The sequence below is a fragment of the Pinus tabuliformis genome, chromosome 7 (genome assembly GCF_031772625.1).
Source record: "Pinus tabuliformis cultivar Carrire ecotype Pingquan chromosome 7, CPIR1, whole genome shotgun sequence".
In the NCBI taxonomy this organism is placed as follows: domain Eukaryota; kingdom Viridiplantae; phylum Streptophyta; class Pinopsida; order Pinales; family Pinaceae; genus Pinus; species Pinus tabuliformis.
In genome coordinates, this window is record NC_142293.1 from 757,372,201 (window position 1) to 757,388,772 (window position 16,572).

Here is a 16,572-nt window from a genome sequence, read left to right on the forward strand (position 1 = left end):
AACAATTTCAGAAACCAGGATGGATGAGGCTATTGCAACGCAAAAATCTACTGCAATGAATGAAGACATATTCGAAACTGTTTCATTCATAGTTTGTGAGCTGTTGTTATACATGGTGAGGAGGTATGACAGTCACAGAGAAATCACTTGCTGTAATTATAAACAAATTCAAAGCTTTCCCGGACTGTTACAAGCAGCAATAAATACATACGCAAGCTTCCAGCTAGAAGCCGGTTGTCAGAAATGGGAATTATTTTGTAAAAAATCTTCGACACTAAGCACGAAAGCAGTTGCAGGGGATCCATGTTTCGTTTGAATGTTTACGTCCTGCATCACAATATTTGTACATGGAACAGTTCTGCTGCAGGCGAGTTTTATTGCTTGTGGCGTTGCTGATGTGCCGCTGATACCTTTGTAGGTGACGTTGCTGACATACACAGCCGAACTCTATATACACCACAACGTTGAGATTCATAGATCACCAGAAAATTTTTAAGTGAAATGATGATCGAAGAAACAAAGAAAAATTAAATGGTACCCATAAATACCACTTACCTGATTTCTGCATGCCTGTGCAGGGACACAGTAATACTGGTCAATGATGATGGGATTGGAGACATTGTTCATTATCACATTTTCATAACTAATATTTTGGGCATATCCAGAACCCCCCTGTAACAACAAAATTACGTCTTGAGATTGCATCGATGATCAATTCTTCCACTGGATGCAACTCTTAAATCATTCAAGAACGCCGAATTCAAAAGCTCCTGAATGAATAAATTAGAGGAATTGTGAACCAGAATTAGATTTTGACATTCTGTTTACCTGCCATGTTTTTATACGTAGTCCGTTGGTTGTATCAGTCAGCTTAGCTCCACGAACCACCACATTTGAAACGGTGTCTCTTGCATTATTTTCCCCAAGGCTACCAATGCTGCTCACATGTAAACATCAACGAATGTCAATGATAAATTATTATATTTTCAAGAGCAGTACGTTTTGTTAAAATAGCTAATTACTCCAACCTGAAGAGTTGGTTAAAATCAGAGAGGAAGTTAATTGATTTAAGTTTTCTTTTAATTAAACTAGAATTTAGTGTGGTAGTATGTTAATTTTTTTTTGCGCAAGTCACTTAGAAGAAAAAGTTAAATATTTTTCAGAGTGTTTATTGTAAGCACAAGTTTATAGAAGAGCTATACCTCATATTATTGTGTGAATTATTTGTGTTATTTTGTGATTTACTATTTTTACTTTTCCAACCTTAATAATATAAAAGAAATGATGGCTAAAAAATGATTTAGCCATCAAAAATTGGTAATACACTTTGTAAAAAGATTATAATTTTTTATTGTTTAAATTATATTTTTTAATACATAAATAACTATAACACCCTAAAAAATTCATAATACATTTAATATTTGCAAATTAAACAATAACACCCTAAAAAATTCCTAATACATTTAGTATTTGCAAATTAAACAATAATTTTAACCAACTCTACCATATTTTAATTAACCATTAAAAAAATCATTTCTTCTCTTACTTAAACTAATCACCTTATTCCATGACCAGGTCCACAAACTATATCGTAGATTTGAATATCTGAACTTCCTGTGAGTATAGCAACACAATCGTCTCCTGTAAATTCAGTAAGATTAGATTATTAAAATATATCGTGCATGATTTCATTTGAATAAACATCGTTCAGTTATACATACAAAAAAAAACTACCAAGAGACATATCAAGGAGGATTATATTATAGCAACCTGTTCCGATTGTTGAATTTCTAATCACTACATTTTGGGATATAGCGATCTTCATGCCGTCGGTATTGGGACTATCTCCTGGGGCAGTGATTTGTACGTTGCTCACTTCAACATAGCTGGATGAATAGAATTTAACATGCTCCCCTGGACTGTTCTGGACCGTTAAATTCCTTAGAGCTACATTTTTGCAAAAGTTGAGGCCCAGTGCCTGCACTTCAAATCATGAGATCATTAGCCAAAAACTAAAAAATTGAGTTCATACTTTTAGTTTCATGGTCAATTGAAGCAAATTTTTGCCGGAGCTTACCAGTGGGGCTTTCCTCACGCAACTCTGTGCAACAGAAAAATACATGGTTGTTAATAATAGTGGTGATAAATCAGCATCTTAAATGACTTTATTAGTTTATATGAAGAATAAAAGTATTAATTTTTTTTTTATAAGAATTGTCTTACTTGGCTGTTAAAGTTGGCGCAAGAATATGCCCACCATTTCTGGCCTGACCCATCAACAATGCCTCCACCTTGGATTGTTGTTTCTTGCAGATAGGAGAATTGAAGCCATGCCCCTTGTTCTTCTGAGTTCCATAGGTCCGTTGGCGCAACTATTGTCCCTGATATCTGTTAGACATTCACGAATATGACGTGAAAACTCTGATAAATTAGGCCTTGGACAATGTTATCAGAAAATAGATTTTGCAGAATGATAACATCTTGATTATACTTACAAGAACAGTCAAACCAGGAGCGCTGCAAGGACCCTTGAAGTTGATAGGACGAACAAGATACTTCTTTCCCTGTGGAACGAGGAAAACAGAAGTCAATGCACTCGTGCAAGCTCCTTGCCAAGCTGCCCAGAAGGCCTGATCAAAATAATTAATATAATTAGTATTCCATAAAGAAGTTTAATACATATTTAGCAACCAGAAAGAAAGATGAAATTGTACTGCTGCTCAGATTAGCATTAATAATGGACATAATGTGGGAACTCAAAATGACCGCTTGCTGGTCCAATATGCTTCTAATGAGATTTTTGGGCAATTAAGTATGGTCAAACCTTTTCATGTTTAAAAATAAAAAAACACAATAATTTGACAAAGACCATAAATTAAATTGGGTTAACCAATTAAGAAAATCATATGCTAAGTCTGATTGATAACATTTAAACTAATAAAAAATTTGAATATTTTATCGAATTACCTCCTCCTCTTCAGGAACTTGGCCTAATTTATAATAACTAGTACAGTTAACAATTAAGTAGTGGCTGGAGATAATTGATAGGCATTTGCCGTTGTTTCGAAGGAACCACTAATTATTGAATGGCATAAGAATTACGAACATGTTTCTTATTGAATGGCATAAGAATTATGAATATGTTTCATGAGAATAATTAGGAAAGAAGTATGAACATGTTTCATGAGAATAACTAGGAAAGAAGAATAGTTAGGAATTACTGTGTATCTTTATTTGGTTGTAAATTTAGAGAATATTTTAGAATCTATTAACTTATCATAAAATGAAATCAAACAATTTACCCTACTATTATCCCTAGAATTCCAAAATATTCTTAATAAGTTTAACTAGCATTCGACTACTCTGATATGAGGCTATCAAACAATCCTATAGTAAACTTATAACCCAATTAAATAAATATAGAGCATAATCCTAAATCTAAACCTATAATAAACTTATTACTATTCAAAACTGATCCATTCAATTAATCCTATAATAAACTTATTACTATTCAAAACTCATACATTCGACCAATCTTATAATAAACTTATAACCAAATTAGATAAATATGAAACCCACAATAAACTTATTTCCATTCTTTTGATGCAGAGAAGATAACAAGAATGTGCCCATATATTTAACTCTTCACAATAACATCAAATTTTGATTAAAAAAACATAATGTAGAAATGCTAAGACCAAATGACTACGTTTAATTTACAATATCAAATTATTTGTACAAGTGCAAATTAATATCTAACCGTGCTGTCATCAGACCAGCCGTTTCCACTCGCTCCATACTTATCCACGTTATAGACTGAGACTCCCCGCAGAGAGCTTGAATCCAGCGAGTTCATGACTCGTCTGCGGCCAGTACTCAGGCTGGATCTTTTTCTTGGTCGCGTGTTTTGAGTGGAAGCGCTTCCAAAGAAAAGGCCAACGATGCATATCAGCACCAGGAGGCGGAGCTTTGCAGAGACAATATACGCCATGGTAATTATCTCTTGCTCAGCAACCTTGTCGACTATACAAGAGATTTAGTCGACGAAAGTTGTGAGGCTGGAAACATTATTCGCCTGTGTGATGAGATTGGGTTTTTAAAGAGCCGGACTTGATTTGGTTGAGAATTTGTGATAAATTTTGAATCTAGAGAATCTTGCAGAATCACGAAGCAAACGTTCCTGATCGATAACGACATTTCACAAGCAATGGCAATGGATAACGACATTTCACAAACAATGGAAACCGAGTACTGCTGATTGCATCGAGATAACCGTTGGCAGAAGAGCAATAGAACTTTCCGTTCAAGAAAATGACAGGTAGTTAAAACACCCGATAATTTGCCTGGGCATTTCGTATGAACACGATAAACACCAACCGATTAAGGCTAATTTTCGTGCTATTTTTCATCCGTGGTAAACATTTAGCTTCTTAGATCCCCTTTTGCTCAGAACATCACAGGCTCAGGAGCTCCCTGCAACTTAGCGACACGCGGAAATTTAAGCCTTCTATGTAAATTAGGAAACTCTATGCTGGGAACACGGTGTGCCGTTTTTTTCGTTAATTCAGGTACGACAGGCCACCTAGTAGTCGAATACGTGGTTCTAGCGTGGAAATTTACGTTCCCTTTTAGCACATTTATTTGAAGTGTTGGCAACGCAACACACAATGCAACTAGTGGTATCTTTCTTCGTGGCGTTTTAGGATCACCGTGGGTTTTTATTTGCGCTTATGGTCACAACGTTGTACGCAAGTTAGTAAATTACAAAAGTACCCTTTTTTTTCACATGGTGAATCCTTATTTATTTATATCATTTATATTACTTCGATGGCCAATTTACTTGTTACAACAAGGGTAGTTGTATGATTTACTCCTCTTGATGTTTCAGATATACCAAGTTTTCCTAACCCCAAGCTTGACATAAACATATGGAATAAATATGCTCGATTTTTAGATGATAATTATGACAACCTTACTCTTGATTGGTTTTCATGTTTGCATTCACAAAATTCGGATTCATCATGAAGACGTCATTATGAAATTATTCATGATGTCTTTAAAAATGGAAACCAGAAAATTGTATGGAATCCTTGGTTTTTTAGGAATTTTTATTTTATCTTTCATATATATATAATAAAATTACTCTTTAAAGATTTTTTTGATTTGGATGAATCTTCTAATAATGTCAATCTAAGATTTCAAGGAATAAACATTAAGTTAGAGATCAAGAATATGAAATTGCAAGTTTGCAAGATGAATCCAAACTTTAGCATTTTAAAGAATCATGTTTATCCTCTCTTTTTCTACAAACTAAATGTATATGATAATATTTGTATTTTATTTCCAAGAGAACCCTTATATCCTAAAAATAAATCAATAAGCACATCTATGTCATGAAGAATATCAAAATATTATCACCCATATTGATTTTGGTTTATCAACATCAACAAACAACTAATGAAGACCCTTTTCAAAAAAGTGGTTTGGTTTTTCAGTCATATTCTATAGAAGAAACCGTATGTGAGGACGCCTTCTATAGATTTAAATTTGTTCCATTTGATATTCATGTTGACTATTTGCAAAAAAAAAAAAAACATCATATGATGAATAGAAGAATGAATATTTAATTTTTTTGTTGCAATCTTAAAGTGGACGATAGTTAATTTACAAGTACATATTTATAATCATTATGTAAATATGATCCCTTTAATTAATATAATGTGCATAAGCATGTTTTTGATTTAACACCTTTTTATTCTTCTAACGAGGAATCTATCTATGATAATTATGAAAAATATTATGAATATAACATTCTTTGTTGTTTTCCTTCCTGAAATAGTCATAATGAAGATCATAATTTAAAAGAAAATCAACATGTAGAAATTTCTTTAAAGGATTTTGATCAATAATTATCGAAATAAAATGAAACACTTGTGAACGAATCTTGTTCACATTCTTTTGAAATCTATACTTATACCTTTCTAGAACAAATTGAAGATTTGGATATTTTCTCAAATGTTTTGAATCAAAAGTTTAAGGGGATACAACTGACCTATCTTAGAACTATGTATCAGATGATAGTTTATCTTCTACTTCACCATTTATGGATCACTGCCTTAATAACACCATACACGTTATGCATCTATACTATAACATAGTTATTAAATTGTTGTGGGAAAAGGATGAACATCAACTTATATCATAAATAAAAATTTTAAAATATTGTGAGGAATCATTGAATCTCACACTTTTCAAATTTTTCTTAGAGTGTCTTTTGAAAATGCATGGTATATCTCAAATTTTGCAAGTCAATAATTAGCTATTGTTAGAAAAAAAGTGAAAATATGAATAGTTCTTCAAACAATTGAGATACAAGGAATTTTGCAATAATGTGTGCAATTATATAGGTTAAAGTGAGATTTTAAACACCTTTGCAAATTATTATCATTATAATATATATTGAAATCTTACACATAACAATTTTTTCATCTATGGCAATTATAATTGAATTCAACAATACTTGGGATCTAAAGGACACATTATAAAAAATGTTTATGTTAGATGAACAATAATTTGCATACATTCAAGTTAGTTGTCTCATTGAAGATATATATGCAAGATCGAACATAAAATTCTTTGTTAGTAGTATGATTTCCACAACTCCTAATGTAAATATCCCATTCTTTTATACTCATTGTAAACAAAAATGAGAGTACGATGAAAAGATAAATGAGATATTTTTCTTTCTTATTCAGGATGATTCTAATACATATTACGTCCATGTTTTTATATGGAACAATGTTATGAAACCAGCTCAAGAAAAGATAGAAAAGATAGATCAATGCCTTAGAAATTTAGCCTCTTCGAGGGGGCAACCTCCTTTACATTACATAAATGAACAATTCTTGGATGATACAAATGAAAAGACCTCCTTTCTATATATAGGAGTCTAAGGGGTCATAACATAATCAAAGCCGACATAACAATAATAATGTAAGGGCACAATAATAACAATAATGGGCTTCTATGGGGTACATTAGTAACAATATGGGCACTACATGGGTACATCAATATAATAAGTGGGTTTTACTAATAACAATAAGGGGTTACACTAGTAGTATAGGGGCCTAACATGCCCCTCTCCTTCAAAAAGTGTTGTCCTCAACGCTTGAGTAGTTCTTGATGCTTCTGTATAAAATTCTTGTCCTCCCATGTGGAATCTTCAGCAGGTAAGTTCTTCCACTTGATGAGATACTCTAAAATTGATCGATTTCGTAGCTGTCAGGTTCTTGTTTCTGTGACTGCTCCAGGTTCCAATATGATTTTTCCTTCCTCTTCAATTTCTAGCAATATTGTTTGAATTGGGATCTTTTGTAACTTTTGAATAAGTGGCCATACTTCTTCTTCCTTCATCCATTCATCCCTTGCTTTGTTTATCCAATCTGGTCGGATAATAGAAATAGCACAAAACAATGCTTCCACATCCTCATGCTTGAAGAGTCTTCCCATTCGATAAGGTCGCCATTTTTTAAGTGCATGTAGTATTGCCAACATTTCCTTCTCATAAATAGCTTGCTTGAGATGTAGCAGTAAAAATACCCAATCACCTACATCAAAACATTTTTCACTATGATGTTGATCTACCTGTTGTTTCGTTTGATTTTGCACCGAAGTGGCGTTATCCTTTAAAAGCTGGAGAACTTGTTGTTGATACTCGATGTGATCTTTCTCTACTTGAACCTTTTTCTTCTTGATATGTCCTTCTATCTCTAGAGTTTGAGGAGTGGTAATTTCTTCCAATCCTTTACAAGATATGGTCGTATTCATTACTTGATGCTCAATGCGATCTTTTACTTCTTGAACATTTTTCTTCTTGATATGCCCTTCTATCTTGATAGTTTGAGGAGTGGTAATTCCGATCAATGAATTACAAGATATGGTTGGATTCATTTCTTCTTTCTCGATGTGATCTTTCACTTCTTGTACCTTTTTCTTCTTGATATGTCCTTCTATCTTGAGAGTTTGAAGAGTGGTAATTCTTGCTAATGCTTTACAAGATATGGTCTGATTCATTTCTTCTTTCTCTGGGGTGGGGTCCTGGCGTATATCTTCTTATTTTGATGTTTCTTGATCCTTTTCTTCCTCCTCTTCGTATTCTATGTAAAATAATTTCTTCTCAGCACATTTATGACCTTTAGTGCATTTGTTATCATAATTGTAACAAAGCCCTTTTTATCTTTTTTCTTCCAATTGTTGTGGTGTAACCCTTGTAGGTTGTGGAAGGCTAGGAGAAACAACACTTCCATCTTTATAATTGTGATGGGTATGCTTCCTGGTTTCCATAATTTTGCTTTCCAATATGTCACAAAGCCCTTTTACTCTTTCCAATTGTTGTGGTGTTGCTCTAAAGAAGGTGTTGCTCTTTGTATCCTCATAATGTGCTATCATTTCCTCCATGAAAATTGACCACATAACAAGTTTTTTATGAGAACAAAGCCCTTCATACCATAAAAATTGATCTGATTCTAAATATGAAGATGCAATACATACCTTTTGTAATAGTTGTACACCATGTAGATCAAAATATTGCTCCATCTGAAGTATCCAATTTACCGGATCCTTGCCATCAAACTTCCTCATCTTCCTTTTTCTTGATTTTAGGAGCTCGATCTTGAAACGACTGTAACTCTATACTTTCAGATCTTTAAGTTCTGAAATTGTGACCTATAGTAGCCCTCTGTGTCCTCTTCCAATGCCACCAATCTTATCGAAATTGGATTCTCCAAGAAAGAGTTATGCACAATCTCCCAAGATGACCTGGTTATAGACCTTTCCAGAAGAGTGAACTTGTACGAAGTTCCACGTGTCACTATTTCAACCTTTGACTCTGAAAAATATATAAAGGAAAACTACAGTCCGTCCTCTTTCTGTACCTTCTTACGAAATTTCAATCCGATGCTCAGAAAGAAAGTTATGACGATTTTCCCCAGGTCACCTGTTTTGAGTGTAATTCAGGAGTCTGCAAAAAGACCAACTTCCTCATATCATATCTCCGAAAATATCACGCGAAAAGCTCTGAAATTCGGACCCGAGGTTCAGCGCGATTTCTTCTCAAATGGGTTTTTTTTGCGAGTTCTGAAACGTCACAGAAAAAATGTTATAGCGAAAATGCCACGATGACCTGTTTGGAGCAGCGAAACCCTAGAATCCAAAGCTCTGATACCAAATGTTATGAAACCAGCTCAAGAAAAGATAGAAAAGATAGATCAATGCCTTAGAAATTTAGCCTCTTCGAGGGGGCAACCTCCTTTACATTACATAAATGAACAATTCTTGGATGATACAAATGAAAAGACCTCCTTTCTATATATAGGAGTCTAAGGGGTCATAACATAATCAGAGCCGACATAACAATAATAATGTAAGGGCACAATAATAACAATAATGGGCTTCTATGGGGTACATTAGTAACAATATGGGCACTACATGGGTACATCAATATAATAAGTGGGTTTTACGAATAACAATAAGGGGTTACACTAGTAGTATAGGGGCCTAACAAACAATTTCAAAAGGATCTAAATTTCCATAAGACTAACCTTGTTACAATATCAAATAGCCATGAGAAGTGAATCTATGGAAGGTTCTCCTATGAATTTGTTGTAGACAACTTTATGTCAAAAAGGTTTTATCAAGTGAACATTCACGCAAACTACTATGACTTTGTGGAGGATTGTATGGATGAATTTTTTAAAAGAGTATCAACATATTATCACATGGACATCCACTTGTTTTTGGTAATCATGTTAAACAATACATCTTCCTCTTTTCCACAAAATATTAACATATCACTATTTTGGACATGCAAGAAGCATCATGGTAAGAGGTATGAAGTTTGTAAGTTGCTAAATTGGTTTCATTAGATATTTGATTTATTTAGTTATGTATTTTTTTTAAGAAGAAAATTAATATACTATGCATAAATACATGTTGCTAGTTAGGATGAATAAACAAAAAAACTCTTATATATGAATTTCCTTAACTATTCCTAGTAAAAATGATACGGCATTAATGATTCTTACCCCATATATATATATATATATATATATATATATATATATATATATATATATATATATATATATATGATAACCCTATAAAATATCACTAAAGAGATTATTTTCATGTGAGTAGGCTGAAAATGAATTTACTTTTGGTAGTTATATTATTAAAAAAGGCTTATATATTCGATTCCAACTTATCATTTTCAACCAACTCAATTTTTTTACAACTATATATAACAATATCCTATAATTGGGTTGTGTAACATTAGTAGTTGAAACTATGGGAAATTGGAATAAGTAATGAGGAAACTTGATGACTTGAGTACACCATCCTACCTTCAACTAGACATCATCCCTTTGCTTTATAATAAATAAGGTACCACACATATAATATGGACATGCAGTCCCCTCGTTTGGGGTTATATATTCTCACTAGTAGTGGAGAAATGTCTATGGTAAGGCTTACTACATAAAAATCCCAATTCAACACAAATTTCTACTATTATATCTTCAAATAATTCAACGGAATGTAGGTATCTATATCAGTCTATAGATGCATGCTAGTAATGGAGCAAGGATTTTGATACTAGGTTGGCTACACCATTTATGGATGCTCTTTGGAAATGTAGCCAGACCAAGAAGACTAAGAGGATACTCATATGAAACTTTACTTTTCATTCTCAATCATTAGATGTTTCTCTTAGGATTAATCGAACCTTACATACTAAACTTTTTATCAATAAATGATTATCCACCATAAACTACTTTGATATATAGTCATAAAATTTTGGAATTGGCCTCTGGAACATAATAATTATAATTGATTAGCTTGATTAATAACCTCATAGACTAAAAGGTAGGAAATAATGTTATATTTTATTAATGTCTGGGATGATCAAGCTTATATACTTGGATCCTATGTAATCAATTTCCACTCACATAATTTAGGATGGGAATGTAGATATCTCTGATGGAGCTATAGATTCATGTTGGAAGTGGAGAAAGTCCTGTGATGTTAAGCTTACTAAACCATGGGCTATGGATGCTCTTTGGAAATCTATCAACACAGAGAAGACTAAGATGATACGCATATGAATTTTTACATTACATTCTCAAACATTAGATGTCTCTCTTAGGATAAATCCTATCTTACATAGTAAACTTGTTATCAATAAATGATTATTGTCCAGAATAAACTACTTCAAGCTATGATAAAAATTAGTTATAATTGACTTACAAGATTTAATCACTATCACTACTTACCTTTAGTAATGACCTAGTAGATTTAAAGGTAGATGTAGGAAAGAATTCCTTATATTCTACTAACAATTGGGATCATCAAACTTATATACTTGGATCCTATATGATCAATAACAATGTCACTCTTGTTTTTTATTAGATAGGAAATTAAGATATGAAGGATTGTGTTAATTTTTCTTTGATAAATTAGGATTTTTTTCTTTATGCATTAGAATTTTCTCTTCTTCATTTCTAAGAAGTGAATTCTATGAACCATAAGAAAGTGTTAATTCTCTTATAACAATGGAAATGGAATTATTTATAATCCTTCATTCATTAACACATGTTATTGATTTTTGGTTCCTATAGAAAATATCTTTCCACAATACTTATGAAACTTTGTAGGTCACAAATCATGAAAATGATATATCTGTGGCACATTGAGCTGGTTGTTGGTGGTGGGATTCATGTCAATTATGATTATTTCATTATATGTAAGAAACTTTCATCAATTACTAGTTGCAATCCATTGTCAATAAACTCCATGAGCTATTAATATATTTTAGAGCGAGGTATTATTCATATTGATACTTAGAGATTTCAATTCCATGCCCAATGTTTGAATTCATAGGATCTATAGTTCTTGACACATCAATAGGGGAATACCATCCCTTGTAAGAACCATATATTATAGCCCAATTTAACCTCACAAAATTTCAATATGTACCAATTCCATTCCATTTGGACCCTTACCCCATGATCACTGTATTATTTTGACTCTGGAAACTTATATTCCCCATTATAATCTATTTTTTAACCTTAATCTATACCTCAATTAATTGAGGTGTAAATCATAATTACACTTCCTTCCAAAGCACTAAACATAATGATAATCTAAAAATTGACAATATTTGAATTACATACTCTTTTTAAAAATTAAATATAAATTAAATTTAAAATTTCCAAAATAATAAGCAATATTAATATTGTAAAAAAAATTATTAATATAATTGAATTATAATGTAATTAATAATAAATATGCACACTAAATTACACTTGATAATATAATTATGTAATATTCATTATATAATAATATTATTATTAATCAATGATGAATATTACTCTGTATAAAATTAATTTGAAATAATAATTAAAACCATTTATATCATATTATTCAATAGAATAATAATACAAAAAAAATCGTAATAACATAATAATTAAACATATAATCTTTAAAATTATTTTAAACTTTCTTCTGAAACTAATCTCAAATCATTTACAACATTCTTTTATATTTCCTCGATAATCCAAATGCATTTATGAAAGTGGTTTTAACCCATGTTAATGGCCCTGATCGTTCACATGAAAGTCCACTTTTACCTTAAATAAAACACACATGAATGGCCCATATCATAAAAGAATTAAAGTGATTTCATCTCAATATCCTAGATCATTTATTTTTAACTGTTCATTATTAGAATCCACCATTATCTGATCCATCGGACTCCAACTATGAGTTAAAGTACAAACATATCTAAAGCTTGATTTTAATACTAGCATTTGATTTGTTTTAATCGTAATTATGTGATATAATAATAATAATAATAATAATTATTATTATTATTATTATTATTATTATTATTTAAATTTAAATTTAAATTTAAAGTGTTTAAATATTTAATTCCAATATTTTTATTAGCATGATCTTATGTTAATAAACATATATCAATAAAATGGTTAATAAATATTAATAGGCATTAATGACATAGATTTAATATTCATATTAAAAATATATATAATTAGGTTAATATACTGTAAAAATATTTACTATTTAATAAAATATTATTGTTATTATTAATATAATATTATAATGATAGTAATTATAATAATTATAATAATAATTTATAATTATTATTATTATATAATAATATGATAATATTATCAACAATATGATAAATTCAAGGGATTAATATAGTAAACTCAAGAAATTAATAAACTCAGGGAATTGTTAATATATAAACCTAAAGTATTAATATTTTTTACGTTAGGAGGGTAACTCGATGAATCAAATTGTATTCTGCATTAAGACATAATACGAATATTGTATTCTGCATTAAGACATAATACGAATATATACAAGGATGGGGAGACCATTGAGATTCATCACCCAATGTCTCTTCATCTTCCAATTTCTTTTATTTTTCTATTTACAATATTTACATAGATTTTCCTAATCCCAAAGTTTAGGCGTCAACATTCCCCCCACCCCCCTTAATCAGAAGGGATGTTGGTGAGTCCAAGCATCATTTTAAATCTTCCAAGAACTTTAGTCAATATGTATGCAATATGCTCATTTGTGGAACAATGTCATAGGTGGATTACATTGGCCTCAACATGATGTCAAATCAGATGATACTTTGTATTGATGTTCTTGATTCGATCATGGAACTTTGATTTCTTTTCCAACTTTATTACATAAGTATTTTCAATCAAAAGAGAAGTTGAATGTACTTGTTTCTCCTGCAAATCTTCTAGAACTTTCGTGATCCACACAATTTCCTTTTTTGCTTAGTTGATGCCAACTATTCTGCCTTGGTTGTGGAATCTGCTGGAATTCACTGTTTGCATGACCTCCAAAAGACAACACCTGATCCAAGACTCATAACATAACCTGAAGTAGATATTATGGTTTCTTTATCTCCATAAAAAATTTAATTAGAGTAGCCAAACAAGTTGAGGTCATCCACCTATGTATACTTGAGTCCAAAGTATTGAGTTCCCTTCAAGTACTTTAGAAATCCTTTTGTTGCATGCCAATGACCCTCACAAGGCTTTTTCATAAACCTAGAGAGGATTCCAACATCAAATCAAATGTTTGGCCTTGTAGTAGTCAGGTATTTGAGACTTCCTATGAGTTGTATGTACTTTGTTACATCCTCAAATTCTTGTCCTTAAGTGGATGTGATCTTTAAATTTTGTTCCATTGGAATAGTCAAAGGATTACACTCAAGCATGCCAAACTTGTTTAACAAATCACCAGTGTACTTCTTCTGAGAGAGGAATATAAATTTCAAATGTTGGGTTACTTCAATACCAAGATAGTAGTCAATATAGCCCAAACCTGTCATTTCAAAACCTTTCCTCAATTCTTCTTTATGTATGTAATGTAGTTCTCATTATTCCCTATAATTAAAAGATCATCTACATACACCACACGATATAAAATTGTTTTACCAACATTCTTGACAAACAAATTTGCATCATCAAGATCAAAATGTTTGAAATTAAGTTTCATAAGATGCTTAGCCAATTTCTCATACCAAGCTTACGATGCTTTCTTGAGGCCTTACAAGAATTTTACAAGCTTGCATACTTTGTGTTCTTGACCCTTCACAATAAATCCTTCTAGTTATGAAATGAAAAACATTCTCTTTCAAATATCCATTCAAGAAAGAAATTTTGACATCCATTTGATGGACTTTCCAGCCGTGTTGTGCTACCAAGGAAAATAGTGTCTTGATGGTAGCCCATTTTGTTTTGGGGTGAAATTTTTGTTCATAACTGATCCCGTCCTTTTGTGCAAAACCTTTTTCCACAATCTTAGCTTTATCCTTGTCAAATGAGCCATCTTCTTTATAATTTTTCTTGAAGACCCACTTGCAACCAATTGGTTTGGTTCCCAATGGAGGATCAACCAGCTTCCACGTGTCATTCTTTATCAAAGCATCATATTCCTTTTGCATCAATTATTACCATTCATCATGAGAAGCAAATTCTTTGAAGGAAGTTGGTTCAAAATTTGTAAACAAATATAGTTCACAATCCTAATAAACATACATGTCAATATATAAAAAATAGGATTAATATTAAATGTAAGGAATATAAACCCTAAGATTACTATTATAATCCCTATAAAACTAAAGGATTAATATGAAAGCCTAGGATTAATATTATAAGCCCAAGGGATTTTAAATCCTAATATTAATGTTAAGGCCTACAATCAATATATTAAACCTAAGATTAGGATTATAAACATTAATATTATAAACCCTCATATATTATTACACATATTATGGATTAATATTATAAACCCAAGGGATTTATAATATTATATACCTAACAGATTATTGATATTATAAATCCAATGGATTAATATTATAAACCCTAGATTAATATTAAATAGTATGATTATAAACCCTAATATTATAAACACTAATATTAATATTATAAGCCTAAGGGATCATAAATCCTAGGATTAATATTAAACCTAAGATTATTATTATAAACCCTAAGATTATAACCCCTATTATATTATTATATATAATAGAGGTTAATGTTACAAACCCAAGAGATTAATAAAAGAAAGGGATTATTAATATTATAAAACCAAGGGATTAATAATATAATGAATTGAAGGGATTAATAAACTCAAGGGATTATAAACTTAAGGGATTAATATTAAATCCTAAGAATATAAACTTTAATATTAAAAAAAAAGTAAATAAAATTAAATTAAACCCAAGGGATTATAAACATTGTGATGATGATTGTCAGAATGATTAATAGTACCCTATGATTAATATTAAACCCTAGGATTAATGTTTAAACCAAAGATTAATATTATAAAACCTAATATTGTAAATAGTGAACACAATATTAAACATTAATATTATAAAATCAATGGAAGCTCATCCCAGGCTTTGTAACATGGGCCATATGGAAGGAGAGAAATGGTAGAATCTTCAAAAACCAAGCCAGACCACTGGATGATATATGGAAATTCATTACTCAAAATATTGAAGAAACCTTATCTCTAAAAACATGGTACCAAGAGGACCTCCCATCTCTCCCTTAGGAACAATCAATATGGAACAACTGGAACTTTAAAAGAAAGCAAGAACAGGTGATCAAAGGAACAAAGCCTCCAAAAGATCCCTCAACGGTGAAATGGCAACCTCCTCCCAGGAACATGTATAAACTCAATTTTGATGGTGCATCAAAGGGTAACCCAGGGATTTCTGGGTTTGGAGGGATCTTCAGAGATCATAAATGAGCTAATATCATAACCTTCTTGGGCTCACAAGGTTGGGACACCAATAACTCAGCCGAGTTAGAAGGTCTTTGGCAAGGGCTACTTCTAGCGCAAGATAGAAATCTCTTCCCTCTTCTAATAGAGGGAGACTCTCAAATCCTCATCCAAATGGTCTAAAAAATTCTACAGGGGTCCCCTTCATCCAAGATCAGTAACAGTTGGAGAATGGCTCAACGG

General features: G+C 31.5%; 1 protein-coding gene across 1 annotated transcript; it reads right to left on the reverse strand.

The window, feature by feature from the left end:
* Positions 1 to 237: 237 nt before the first annotated feature.
* LOC149249735 (putative polygalacturonase At1g80170) lies at positions 238 to 3,991 on the reverse strand. Its single transcript, XM_089453458.1, has 9 exons — positions 3,761 to 3,991; positions 2,496 to 2,630; positions 2,224 to 2,388; positions 2,078 to 2,101; positions 1,771 to 1,978; positions 1,560 to 1,641; positions 829 to 937; positions 556 to 672; positions 238 to 447 (listed from the first exon to the last, which is right to left on the reverse strand). Exons 1-9 carry the CDS (start codon positions 3,989 to 3,991, stop codon positions 238 to 240), a joined length of 1,281 nt encoding a protein of 426 aa, XP_089309584.1.
* Between the last annotated feature and the right edge of the window lie 12,581 nt (positions 3,992 to 16,572).